The sequence below is a fragment of the Mytilus edulis genome, chromosome 9 (assembly GCF_963676685.1).
Source record: "Mytilus edulis chromosome 9, xbMytEdul2.2, whole genome shotgun sequence".
In the NCBI taxonomy this organism is placed as follows: domain Eukaryota; kingdom Metazoa; phylum Mollusca; class Bivalvia; order Mytilida; family Mytilidae; genus Mytilus; species Mytilus edulis.
In genome coordinates this window covers 70,706,461-70,721,528 of record NC_092352.1, presented here as the reverse complement: position 1 = coordinate 70,721,528, position 15,068 = coordinate 70,706,461, and the positions used below count along the sequence as shown (strand labels likewise).

General features: G+C 34.9%; 2 protein-coding genes across 2 annotated transcripts; both read left to right on the top strand.

The window, feature by feature from the left end:
* Positions 1 to 8,307: 8,307 nt before the first annotated feature.
* Positions 8,308 to 13,044, top strand: LOC139490143 (involucrin-like). The gene is made up of 2 exons (XM_071276994.1): positions 8,308 to 8,421; positions 11,593 to 13,044. The coding sequence occupies exons 1-2, from the start codon at positions 8,308 to 8,310 to the stop codon at positions 13,042 to 13,044; spliced, it is 1,566 nt and encodes a 521-aa protein (XP_071133095.1).
* Positions 13,045 to 13,049: 5 nt separating this feature from the next.
* On the top strand, positions 13,050 to 14,414 carry LOC139490142 (myb-like protein I). The gene has a single exon (XM_071276993.1). The coding sequence runs from the start codon at positions 13,050 to 13,052 to the stop codon at positions 14,412 to 14,414; it is 1,365 nt and encodes a 454-aa protein (XP_071133094.1).
* The last annotated feature ends 654 nt before the right edge of the window (positions 14,415 to 15,068 follow it).

The window sequence follows — 15,068 nt, the reverse complement described above, 5'->3', positions numbered from 1 at the left end:
CATAACGTCCATCATCAGATGACAAAATCAAAAGTACAAATAAACAAACGAATAGAAAACAATTTTCATATTCCTGACTTGGTACAGGCAGTTCCTTGTGTAGAAAATGGAAGATTAGACCTGGTCTAATAGCTAGCCAAACCGCTCACTTGTATGTGGGAACAAAACAAACAGACACAATAGGCAAACGTGTCAAAAATAAGGGTACAACAACCAACATTGTGTTATTATCTCAATCACCATAAAAACAAAACAAAAATGTCAAGAAAGAAAAACAAAATGGTATATAAACAAAGCACATCAGCAAAAATGTAAAACAAGAATACATAAAAATGACTTTAGCAGAACAACTCATTGACCGAGCCAACTGAAAAGGGTATTACCAAAAATGGACTCAATAGTAAAGTTTAATAATTTACAAAGGCAAATAAAAGAACGCTATAACGTGTAATTAAGATGATAAACAACTTCTAACCTAGAATCTATACGTCAAGACCATTATGAATTATTTCAGAAATTGATATGGAATTTTTATCAACAAGGGGTTAGTATCTTCCGATTAAATTATTTTAGAAAAAAACAGACGTTCTTTTACATAACCCTGGTTCATCAACTTTCTGCTCAGAGAGTGCGTATCAGCTGCAAGCTCTTGAATACCGAATGATTTGGAAATATATATTTTATATCCAGGTGAAGTTGGTATATTGCTACTAAGGTGGGGGAAATTGGTAATTATAAAATTTAAATCATCTCGTTTGTCATAGATTATGGTACTAAAATGACCGCTGATGTCAAATTAGAGGAATATGTTTCAAAATGATGCTGAGGAAGCTATGTCTGTTGTTTCTTTAATTTCTGTTCAGACGCTGGTGACGTTTTATAAAGTCTAGGTGACAGCTGCAAGCTCTTGAATACCGATATAATTTCTCTCTATATATATGAATAGAACCCAATCAGAAAAGTTTGGATTGTTAATGGAAAGAACATCATTAACATATCTGAATGTGAAATTAAATAATTATCTGTCTTATTCGATCTTCTTGATTTTAATAAGTGTCTGAAGAAGCTCCGACTCATAAGAAAATAAGGAGAGGCGCACAGTTCGTTCCCATATGAATGCCGACAATTTGTTGGAAAAGGCTACTTCCAAATTCAACAAATATGTTGTCGAATAGAAAATCCAGCATATTGATCACTTGTTCCTCTGTAAAGCATGTTTTACCTTTTTGTTCACCATTAACAGAATATGACGTATGGTATCCCAAAGTAATAAGTTTATAGCGTGTGCTACCATTTTATATTGAAAAGTATTGTGGATTATTTCTTTAGACATTTTTTTTTATTTTTCATGGGGAATGGTGATATAGAGGGTTGAAAGTCAAAAGTTTTAATAGAATTAATTCCAGAGAAAGATCGAGAAGTTCTCTAGAGTTTTTTAAGAGTCCACATATGGTTAATACCACTACGCGAGTAAACAGTTTCACAATTAAGACACTATTTTACTGCAGGCAGAATGTTTGTCAATCCAATGGACACTTCCTTTGTAGAATATGCATATGTACCGTTGTTTGTACAGAACTTTATGAGGCGTATGTATCCAATACAAACAAGGGAAGTCCTCAGATGTATTGTTCGATGTAATTTTAAATGAAGCCATGAAGGACTTATGATTAGCCAAAATCTAATTCTTGTCAAATGATATGTTTTTTTGTGCGGGATTAACTGAATGCTCAATTATTCCTAATTCTTTCATGATACACTCGTAGTAGTACGATTTACATACAAAGACAATATTATTTGAAGCTTAGTCTGCAATAGCAACAACATATTTATCGTGAAGCAGTCTTCTTAAAATATAGACTGATCGTGAAGAGATGATAAACATTTCACAGTTTCTTCATCTCTGAAAACGGACTTTCGTCGATCATTCACACAGGTTTTCAACTAATAAATTTGACGTCTAATCAGAAACTTAATTGGTTTGACCCTTTCTGACAGACTGTATAGTTAAACTTCTCTTTTAGCTCATGCCTTGGCGTGGTCCTCAATAGAATCCATAATGATTTTGAATGTATGGTTCCAATTGATGTGTTGGGGTTCTCTGAACTTAGTACCATGAGATATCATCTTTCGGAGATGTAAATGTTAAACTATTTTTAGATCCCCATTGCTGAAATACTAACATACCTAACACTAACACACTTACATGAACAAACTGACAGCAATAACGTAACAGATGTTTTAAACAAAATTCTGAACAGTCATACATTGAATTAAATATAAATGGTATATTCTCATTCAGGTAAAATGTTTCATGGAATTAACTTCCGGTAACATGGCGATCCCCATGTTGCAAATGTGCCAGAAGACTAAAAAGGTTTAAATAATGAGAAATATGGCTGAAAACACATAACAAGTTAATCCAATGAACTAATCCTTACACGCTTTTTATATTTTATATATATGTTTAACCCTAGATGTGACAATGGCCTCAAATTCACCTGAAGCACCGAGGTCCAGTAAAATCCCCATACATCAAACAGTAAGGGGTAAATCACAAGCAACTTTTAAGCTCAACAAGGACACTATACAACTTTGGCGACGAGCATTGCTTATCCGATACTTTAAATTATTGGGAGATAATCCAAATTACGAAGTAAAATGGAAAGATTTTTACATTAAATCAAAATCAATTACCATATACGATGAACAAAAGCCCTTCCCGTGGAACTTACCTACAGATTTGCTGTACAAACCAGCTGTTGAAATATCATTAAATAATAAAAAGTTGTTAGTAGTAACTCTCTTTTACACCACAACAAATGCAGTGATCCAAGGTAAAACTATAGACACATGGTTAGAAAATGAATACAAAGAAATGTAGTTGGTGATTGACAACTTAGTTAGCCAACGGACAAAGGGAGGTCACCCAAATGTTGACAAATTATTAACACAGATAAAACTTTATGAACCTTTCAACAAAGCAAGTTTAAATACTGATGAAATAGATGATGTATCTATAGATGAAGAACAAAATAATTCTACAAACAAGGTGTCAGTAAATGTCAGAAAACAAACCTACCGAAACAATTTCTGATAAAGAACAAGTAAATGTCCAAGTTCCACACGAATCTAAAGAAAAAGAGATAAGTGATATAAAACAAGTTTTGCACTCGATCGTACGTTAATTGATAGAGACCGATGCTAAAACAAATGAGGTCCTTAAAGTGTTTAATGAAATGAATGAAAAATTATCAGAAATTACAAAACTTAAGTCTGATGTAGAAAAAATAGAAAAAGTGGTTCAGAGTTTAGATACCAACATAAATAGTGAAATAATGTCAACAGTAGTCAAGCAGTTAGCATGGTTAGGCGAGAATATTAAGATGGATTTAGACAGATGTGAAAATTCAAAGAAAGTACACCAAGATTCATTGATTATTCTCAACAGAATAGAAGTAACTCGCAAACTATTAGCACAGACTATGAATGCCGTTAACATGAACCATATTGTTGAAGAGTTACGAGTAAGTCAGGCATAATTAAATAAGAGAAACTAACAAAAAAATAGAAAAAATTGATTCAGATTTAAGGAAAAACCAAATGTGTAAGTCACATGACACATCAGTACCACAAAATGATCAATCAGAAGATTTTAGAGGTGATAGGAATGATCATAGTGTAAATGAACATAACAAGCTTTAAATTCTCAAGAAAAAGTAGAAAATGTTAGAAGTACACACAATTCAACAAATGGCAATATTCCAAAAGCTAATCTTTGTATAATAGGTTCATCAATAGTAAAGGACTTGAATGGCAGAAGAACTTATAGAAATAAAAATACAAGAATTAATACAGTGAGAGACAAAACCGTGTATGGCGCTTCACAATTTATCAAATTAGGAAAAGTAAGTGCTGAAAATGTACTTTTTCAGATAGGATCAAATGATCTTGAAACAAAAGAAGCCGATGCAGTATTACAGGAAGTAAAACATTAAGTAGATATAACACAAAAAATACTACCAGAAACTAAGATCATCCTAGCAGAAATTCTACATCGTTTTTAAGAGACCGAAATCAGTCCAAAGAATTTGAACAGAAAGACTTCAGTTTAATACCTTACTTAAGGATTACTGTTTTGACAAAAACATGCAACTAGTAGAATACAGACTGTCAGTAATATGAGAACAACAGACTATACTGACGGAATTCATCTTAATGAAGTAGAAGTACAATGAGTAGGAATCTTGGTGAAATGTATCAAGAAAATTACCAACCGTTACTTGGTATTACTACAACAGATATAGTCAAGATAACCAGCATAGAAACCAAAACTATCGAAACAAACAATATCAAAACAAAACAGAAAATGTAGGGTACAAACATAGTTTTCATAATAGAAATACAAATGATAACAATACACAAAACAGAAATACGAGTTATAACAATCAAAATTGGCAGAATGATAACAATACTCAAATCCGAAATATGAGTTATAACAATCAAAATGGGCAGAATCAGTACCAAAATGTAAACCACCAACAATACAGTAACAGTCAAGACAGCTTACTTCCAGTGTTAGAATTAATGCTGCAAAAAATGAAAAATATTAGAAATTAAGTGTATCTTATTCCTCATGTTCCTTCAGAATTTAGATAACTTATATTTGTTAAATACAGTTTAATAAGAACAGACTCACCCCTTCTCGTCCAATGAAAAGTCGGTTTTCCCCCTCTTATTTTCATAGTACAAGGTTTTCCATGCACTATGAAATGCTATACATGAATGACTTTTCATTGTCAGTTAATTATGAAAGTGAACTCTAAATAGCTGGACTAACGAAGTATACAATCCCCAAAGGCATTTTCCTTGGGAAAAGAGCCTACTGATTAAAGATGAAAGAGCAAAGATTAAAATAAAAACATTTTGAATTTTGCAAAATTTTATGCATTTTCAAATGGTACACATATATAGAATACACAAAAAAATATAAAAAATGGTAAGGATAAATGAAATGATATTTATTTAATTTATATACCTTCCACTTAAGGGAATTATTTTCTTTTTCTTTCAAAAAACACAATGCCAGTCTGCTGGTATATAAAGCGCATTTACATTTATCAATAAAAAGTAAGCATTTAATGTTGAATGGTCTGAATTCAAATATCCATACAGAGAGTTTTATATTCATAAAAAAAATCAAATATCAAAAAGGGGATTTATATAACATTGTCATGGTTATGTTGCTTTTTAAGATAAAAAAAATCTAAAGATATATAAGCATTAAATTTTACCTGAAGCAGAACATGCAGAAGAAAAACAATTTATTCTTCACAAACTATGTCAGTGCTATTTCATTTCATCCATTGAAATGATCATAACCTATGTTTTATGTTTAGTACATTATAAAAAGTGAACTCTTATTAAGGTTTGAATTAGTCCGGCCGATAGGTGAAATAATTGCTCAAATAATGAGGAAAGCACCATTTTTTGCATGATGGTACATTTTTGTGTACTGAACAATATTAGCTATGGACCCACCCTCAAAATTCAATATGGCGGCTTATTTCAAGATGGCTGCCGTACGTTCTAAAATATTTTCCAGTATTGCACAAACCACAGTGGATTTGATCTAGAAGCACAAAAATCAATATATTTGAATGACTTGGCGTACTTAACAAGATTTTGTTTTAATCTATTTTGAAAAACAAAATGGCTGTTTTCAAAATGGCCGCCTTGAAAAATAAGTAAATATTCATTATTGAGAATTGACCTGAATATAAGCATTTTATTGATGTATAGTGTCACTTAGTATCTGTCCCAGTTCTGTCCTTTTTGATTTTGCCTTGCTTGTGATTTCATACACAAAGTAGTAGCTTTCATAAAAAGCTGCAGTAGTAGATTTCATTAAAAGCTCCAATATTTGTTGTTTTGGGTCACACATAAAAGCTTTGATTTGGGATTGATCTGCCTTAAGATATTATTCAGTGCCTATCTTATTTCTTGGTCGCAATATTTTAAAATTTGAGATATTATACTGTGAATTGAGAATCATTTAAACACATATCAGTGAAATGGCAGGAATTGAGGAAAACAAGGACAAGAACATTGAAATGACAGAAACTGAACCACTTAGGGATATGGAGAAATCAACAGCTGAAGACGCTTTAACAGAGGACAGTTCAGAAATGACTATTAAACAATTGTACCAAGGATTTTTAGCAGATAGAAAATCTTATGCTCAAAGAACAAGTGAGATTTACAGCAATATTAAACAGAGCGAAGCGCGAATTGATAAAACATGTGTTGGTCTCATTACGATTCAAGCTGAACAGAAAGAAGCAATGCATATCAATAAAGAACAGATGGGGGCAATATCTCAGCAATTTCAGCAGTCTGAAGACAGGATAGAACACAAGATTAGTGGTAACTGCTTTACGAAATTGATGGTCAGACCAATAAGATATTCAATGTTGTGGTGAGACGGATGGACAAGCTGACAACAACTGATGAAGGAGACAAAGTTCAATTTAAAAGTGCATTTGGACAGCAGGGTACTAGTATATGTTGTAAATTAATTAATGGACAATCGAAATAAAGAAGTTAAAATTCCTGCAATAGACACGTCATTTAAGTCAAAATTTACCCAGTACAACGCAAGTTTACCAAAAGTACACAACAAAATCCATGCCTTGGTTCTTTCCCCAATTGTAGTTCGCATGAACCATCAACCACGCCAACTCTGTTGATAGTGTCTTCACCTTAAGTCAACAGTCCTATGTTAGGGCTCTCGGCCCTGCATGGGACAGGTCAAATAAGTCAACAACAATCTCCATTTAAGAACATACTATAAACCTCTAGTACTAATAAAGGATACCAGGAAAGGGTTATGTGTCTTCTTACGCACACCTACCATCTACTATGAGTCAATAATATTTGGTTCAGAGGAGCACACCATTACAGAAACAATTGGCTGCAAGTGGATCCTATCAAGTTTCTTCAATGCTGAATGCAGTGCCTACTTACGGTATCATCCCCTTCGAATTCGAGTCAATGGCAAATCCCACATTTATCACTCCAATTATGACAACCTCGTCAACTCCTGGAGCTCTAACAGGCTTGGATCCTATCAAGTTTCTCAAATGCTGAATGCAGTGTCTACTTACGGTATCATCCTCGTTAAGTCAATGGCACGTCCCAAATTTTTCACTTTAATTATGACAACATCGTCAGCTCCTAGAGCTCTAACAGGATTGGATCCTATCAAGTTTCTCCAATGCTGAATGCAGTGCCTACTTACAGTATCATCCCCGTCGAGTCAATGGCAAATCCCACATTTATCACTCCAATTATGACAACCTCGTCAGCTCCTGGAGCTCTAACAGGCTTGGATCCTATCAAGTTTCTCCAATGCTGAATGCAGTGCCTACTTGCAGTATCATCCCCGTGGAGTCAATGGCAAATCCCAGATTTATCACTCCAATTATGACAACCTCGTCAGCTCCTGGAGCTCTAACAGGCTTCCCATAACAGCAAGCTGACTCCACTGCCCGATCCAGGAAAGTGCAGAGGAAACCAAAAGAGTGAGACAACAGCTCTTCTTCAGACTTTTCATTGCAGTGAGAATATACCTGATGGCAGAAAAATCTTGGTGCAAGGGACCGGAGCCGAAGCCCACAGCTGCCAAAAGTGCAAAAACTCAATTGAAGGGGATCCTTGAATTGGGAGGCGTTCATTTAGCAGTTTTAACGAACTGCCGGTAGATGACAATGGGAAAACAGGAAAATTGTGTGTAGGCCCCAGATTGCTAGGCCGATGTTGGCTTTGAGTACGCTCGAAAGGTAAAGACAGATGATGATTCCAAGGCCTTAAAAAAACATTGGAGCAGTGCTTCAGCAGGAAAGACGATCAAACCAGATTGGACCAGAAGCATTCCTCCGAGTATGTAAAGACAATCACAAAATTACTGAACTCAGAGGAAAATCAATTCGGAAAGTCCCTAATCTTGGCAAAATCAAATGAAAAAACACATCAAAATCGAATTGACAACGTCTGTAATATTCCTGACTTGGTACAGGCATTTTCAAATGTAGAAAATGGTGGATTAAACCTGGTTTTAAATCGCTAACCCTCTCACTTTGTACGAATGTCTTATCAAATTCCGTTATATTTACAATGATGCGCGAACTAAACCGACATAATAAATAAAATAGTCAAAATATAGGTACAGCAGTAATCATAATAGTGAGGAACCCAGAAACATCTAACAAGAAGTTAAAACAATTGAAAACCACAATAGCAAACCAGATGGCGATATTTGGATCAAAAAGTGCCTATAATGAGCATCGACAATTCTACTTTGCTGATGGCACAGCATCACCGACCGAGAAAGGAAATATGAGCAGTCCTTTGGAAAACGAGGTGCATAACCTCACACAAATTGTCCCAAAACAACTACTCAGCATAACCGTGGATTGGCCGATCAACATAACCTCGGTTCTTCTGATCAAATACTCATGCATGATCACCAGTTCAATGGAAGATCACCTGATCAATATAAACGTGTAAGATCTCCTGAGAAATACAATCGCGGTAGATCGCCAGATAGAAATACACCCAAGCGTAATGCCTATCGATGAGCAACACCCCCACTAAGCTAGAGATCAAATAGTCTCTAAAGAAATCTGTTAGCATCTCCACGGACAAAGTCCAGAAATTCCGGTTATTTCGGACAACGGCCACCTTCACCAGGATACAGAGCAAGTCAAAGTGCAACCCCAATAATGGAGTCTATAAACAGCAAAAGGTCGGGCCAGTAGGCCAACGCACGATTCCAAAGTCTATTGGCCATGAAACATCACCTCATCACAAATCGAACAGAAGCCCATGGCCTCGTCCGTTATTGTCATCAGACGAACCATTTGAAAGAGCTTAGCAGTACGAGGTACTATACATGACCAGAATGTGTGCATGATTGTGGACACTGTTGCAATGGTAAATGAGAAATAAATTCCGGCAGAAAATGGAGATTTGGAGACTGTAACGCTACGTGGTTTGGGTTAACAGCTTGTTATTGGGAAGATTAGTAAGGCAAAGAGCCGTTAACAGACGATGGTATACTTAGGCTAGATATTTTGAACACACTGAGTGCAGTGATCAACCTGAGTACTCCCACATTTACCATCAACAATAACGTGCAGCAAATGCAGCATTTGTTAACAGTGGAAACAAGATTTCAACTCAGCAAGTTTGCATTAAACGAACCATCACAGTTCCGCCAAACTCAGAAATGACTGTTACCATTAAAACTAATAAAAGTGCTGACCAGGAGTGCATTTTAGGACCATGTTCACTGAATAGTTGCGAATTAGTTTCGCACGTAGTTGGGAAAGGAAATAGTTGTCCCTTAACCATTTTAAATGATGGCAATCGTCTAATCAGCCTGAAAGAAAGGTACACCTATTGATTGCATAGAATAATTTGTCGATGTAGTGGATACGGCAGATGAAAACGCGATAAATGACGTAAGACGTGGCATTGACGAGACACGAGACAATGTGCCCTCGGCACTGCCTCAAAGTTCAGATGATACCTACTATTCCAAGATATTTAACCGACCTATATTAACGTTCAATCGACTCGTTTCAACCTATTTCATTCCAACCATTAAAACTAAAAGCGTTTAAAGAACAATTACAATAACATGTAACATATTGATTAACATTTTATATTTCACTATTTGTTTTTGTATATATATGCTGTCATATTTGCAAATGTATGTGTTAAAGAAATAACCAAATTATTTTATTTTTATATTTTAAAATTGATTGATAACAAATTCAAGAACATTTAGTACATTTTTAAAGAATCATTACTTTAATTTCCGAAATTATATAGAATTCATTTAGGACAATATTGATATTTATATCGTTTTTCCGCCATCTTGAAAATGGCAGCCATATTGAATTTTTCAGAGTGGGTCCATAGCTGAAATCATAGGGTATATAATCAAGAACTACTATGCCAAGTTTCATGCTTTCCTCATCAAGTGAGCAATTCTGCTCTATATCTGCACCAATCGGCCGGACTAAATGTTACAATGGGAAAGGATAATTTTGTAAGGTCACTCAAAATTGTGAATATGTTCTAAATTGGTCAGACAATACTTGGTCATGTTTTATGAAAATTTAAGCCCTCTGCTTCGCCTTGGGCTTAAATCTTTTAATCATTTTATCCTTTTTATTGTTTTATCACGAACATTTTTAACATTTACACACTTCCTTTTAAGTACCAGTGTATATAATTACCAACGCATGAACTTTTTACCTTTTATGACTGTAAATATTTTTTACCCCGATAGCTTTATCATGGAACATGTGTGAGTGATCATTGTCGGCAGCCATTTTCAGCAGCCATCTTGGAATTTCCAGAAAACATTTAAGTTATCTCTTGAGATTGACATTTAATTAATGACTGAGCCTAATAGAAACCTGTCTAGGGTTCGGCTGCGAAAATTTAGCTCTCAAATAAAAGTTGACTGTTGGTAGACAATTCAACCGTTCACAGGGCGACTGTGGGTTTTCCACTACGACCCTGAAAAAGAACCACTCAATGAATTGCCTGATTTCTTCGCTACAGATATATATTTGCAGGGCGACCGTGGGACTTTCCATTACGTCCCTGCACAATAAATATATCAACAACATCAGGTATCACGATGTCACGCTCAATGACTAGACAGCTCTCAAAAGCGCTATCTACAAGCAGCCTATTGCCAACAAACTCTGTAACTCATAACAGACCATATCACTTGAACAAACAAAAAACTCTAGATAAAAAGCATGCCATCGTGAGCATATCAAATATGAAATGAAAGTGGGCAAAACCTTTGTAATTATATATAGTACAGCGGCATATGAGTTAGCAAAAACATCTATTATGGATATCTTAAATTCAAAGGAATTTAGTGACCCTTATACTATCCAAACACAAACTGGCATAGACAACTCAAACTCAATCATAGATCATTGCTACAAAGTTTTCAATAGAAAAAACAACGGCCATCCTGGAAATCAGTTAAAATTCACAATAAACTGTTACAATTCCACCAATACAATGACCGTAAATGGAAATCATGTAGATATATTTGTCAATGACATATTAGAACTATTATGCAATATTCTCAAAGTAAATCTGAAAACATTGGATGTAATAAACCAAAACATCTCAACACAGTTGAACAACCAAAATGTAAAAGAGATTAATGTTTCAAGAACAAGTACATCTGATCATTTACCTATCAAAGATAAAAACTCGCAAAAAGAGCAACAATCAGATACAACAATGTCAAAATTTAGACAACTATTAGAATACAAGCCTTAGGATGACAACACAAATTGTATAATAAATACAAATACAACATTAAATACGAACAGTAACAACTCATGCATATGTCCTTTCTGTGAATCCGATGTAACTGTTGAGGGTATAGCATGTTACTCTTGTGACCAATGGTTTCACTTCAATTGTGCCAATATACTTCCATCAGCTGTTGACAATATATATAAAGAAATTGTATTTCATTGTGCACAGTGTAACGATCAGTTATTGTTTGATAACATTGATATACATGAAACTACACCAAAGCATGTACATGTAGACAAAAACACATCAATTTGTCCTACTCAAGAGCATGATAGAGATCTAGATACACATGAAACTACACCAAAGCATGTACATGTAGACAAAAATACATCAATTTGTCCTACTCAAGAGCATGATAGAGATCTAGATACACATGAAACTACACCAAAGCATGTACATGTAGACAAAAACACATCAATTTGTCCTACTCAAGAGCATGATAGAGATCTAGATACACATGAAACTACACCAAAGCATGTACATGTAGACAAAAACACACCAAATTGTCCTACTCAAGAGCATGATAGAGATCTAGATACACATGAAACTACACCAAAGCATGTACATGTAGACAAAAACACATCAATTTGTCCTACTCAAGAGCATGATAGAGATATAGATACACATGAAACTACACCAAAGCATGTACATGTAGACAAAAACACATCAATTTGTCCTACTCAAGAGCATGATAGAGATCTAGATACACATGAAACTACACCAAAGCATGTACATGTAGACAAAAACACACCAAATTGTCCTACTCAAGAGCATGATAGAGATCTAGAAACACATGAAACTACACCAAAGCATGTACATGTAGACAAAAACACACAAAATTGTCCTACTCAAGAGCATGATAGAGATCTAGAAACACATGAAACTACACCAAAGCATGTACATGTAGACAAAAACACATCAATTTGTCCTACTCAAGAGCATGATAGAGATCTAGATACACATGAAACTACACCAAAGCATGTACATGTAGACAAAAACACACCAAATTGTCCTACTCAAGAGCATGATAGAGATCTAGATACACATGAAACTACACCAAAGCATGTACATGTAGACAAAAACACACCAAATTGTCCTACTCAAGAGCATGATAGAGATCTAGATACACATGAAACCACACCAAAGCATATACATGTAGACAAAAACACACCAAATTGTCCTACTCAAGAGCATGATAGAGATCTAGATACACATGAAACTACACCAAAGCATGTACATGTAGACAAAAACACACCAAATTGTCCTACTCAAGAGCATGATAGAAATCTAGATACACATGAAACTACACCAAAGCATGTACATGTAGACAAAAACACACCAAATTGTCCTACTCAAGAGCATGATAGAGATCTAGATACACATGAAACTACACCAAAGCATGTACATGTAGACAAAAACACACCAAATTGTCCTACTCAAGAGCATGATAGAGATCTAGATACACATGAAACTACACCAAAGCATGTACATGTAGACAAAAACACACCAAATTGTCCTACTCAAGAGCATGATAGAGATCTAGATACACATGAAACCACACCAAAACAAGTAGACAATAATATGCCAAATTTTCATGACAAGAGCATGATAGTGAAATAGAAAATATGAGACAGCCAAATGTTGGGGTACCACAAAATCCTGACACAGAGATACTAATACAAAATATATCTGCTGAGCCAGACACAATGCCTACAATATTACAAGACAATACTACAACTGGTCTTGCTTTAAAACCAGCTAATACTGTTACACCAAATATGAGTGTTCAAAACAGAAAGAACATAAGGAAAAACCAATCAAAAATAGAGGAAAGAAATATTTCTAACTCTCAAAGAGCAAGAATATTGAGTCTAGAAAACGAAATTCTACAACTGAAGAGAGTAATTGAGACTATACAAAATACATCAATTGGCACAAACAACAATATACATGTAGAAGCTCCAAACACAAACCATGGAAGCAATTCTATAACTAACAACTGCCAAAACAACATACCAAATCAGCAATATAGTAGCTGTAATACTTGCCCCCACCACTCGTGCAATGATAGACAACAATCTTCCAACCTCCAACAAGAGCTAATGGAACAACGTCTACGCTCTCTAGAAAACCACATTAGTCTCAGCACGGCTCTAAATCTTCATATCTCATCACAATCAAGAATAGTAAACCAACAGCCAACTCAAATACCTTATGTGCAACCACCACAATTTCTGGGACATAACACCTATTCGAATCAAATGGGGTATAATACATATCATCCTAATAATTTCAATGGAGGACAGATGTACCAACAAGGTGTTCCACAATTTGGATATCCTACATACAACAACCCCTGCCATCTAAATCAAGGAGGGATCTCACATTTTGGCACACTACCAAATCAAAATATCAATATATCAAGACCACATACAAGTCATCAAGTACCAACATTTCATCAAGTTCCAACATTTTGTCCGCCAACATATCGTCCGCCAACATATCAACTGCCTACATACCAACATGATCAACAAACTAGGCCAATTCATATAAACTACCAACAAAGGCAATCATCATCAATTGTTCAACCAACAACAACATTGAGATCAACCCCTCAATTAAGCCATAATATTCAGCCTATGAACAAAAATGCCTATAGTTCAAGTATAAATGAAGAAAATACTTCCGAACAACTCACAAACAGTATTACCTACCTCAACCAACAGGAAAAACCACACACTATCAATCCAAACCATTCACTTAGTACTTCAGAGATTAACATAGAGCATCAGACTAAAAATAGTGGGGCTGAAATATTAGATCACATTTCACACACCCAATTGGAAGACCCAAACAATCAAGACGAAGAAACTAAAATCACACAAATCCAAAGTCATCCTTTTCGGCAAAAAGGCCTCAAATACAAACCACCAGACAATACAACTCTACTCGAAGAAATGATGGAATCAGAGAAGAGACAATCGATATAGTTACATGTAACATTGAAGGCGTTACATCTAACACAGCATTTCTGGTCTCTTTGGCATTGGACAACAAAATTATATGTATTCAAGAACATTTTTTATGGGAATTTCAAAAACAATTTCTCTCTGATATACTTCCAAATATCGACAACTTCACATGCTATCACGACTCAAACGATCTAATAGATGGATCAAAATTACCAAAAGGACAATCGGGGGTCTCAATTTTATGGCCAGATTCATGGAGCAGGAACGTTAAGAAATTAAAAGAGGGAAATGAAAGAATTGTAGCTATCACCTTATCATCAAACTACAATATCTGCATAATCAATGCGTATCTTTCAAATAATGATAAAGACTCGGCTTATGAGTATTCAGAATGTCTAGATATAATCGTTGATATAATACAAAAACATCAAGACTTTTATGAAATAATCCTCTGTGGGGATCTCAATGGAACTTTATTACATTCAAGATCAAACAAGCATGATAAATTACTGAAAAACTTTGTACAAGAATTAGGCCTTCAAACAGCTGGAAATTATGACTCAAAAATGACTTTCTTTCATCATTCTGGACAAGCATCATCTCAAATCGATTACATTTGTAACAACAAATATATCAATCTTCAAAGAACACAAAATTTGGGACCGTTCAGCG

Excerpts from the sequence above, each read along its gene's own strand:
- LOC139490142 (XM_071276993.1), top strand. The coding sequence starts at position 13,050 with ATGAGACAGCCAAATGTTGGGGTACCACAAAATCCTGACACAGAGATA.
- LOC139490143 (XM_071276994.1), top strand. The coding sequence starts at position 8,308 with ATGGCGATATTTGGATCAAAAAGTGCCTATAATGAGCATCGACAATTC. Across the intron at positions 8,422-11,592 it reads GCAGTCCTTTGGAAAACGAG|TGTAACGATCAGTTATTGTT; the intron begins GTGCATAACCTC and ends CATTGTGCACAG.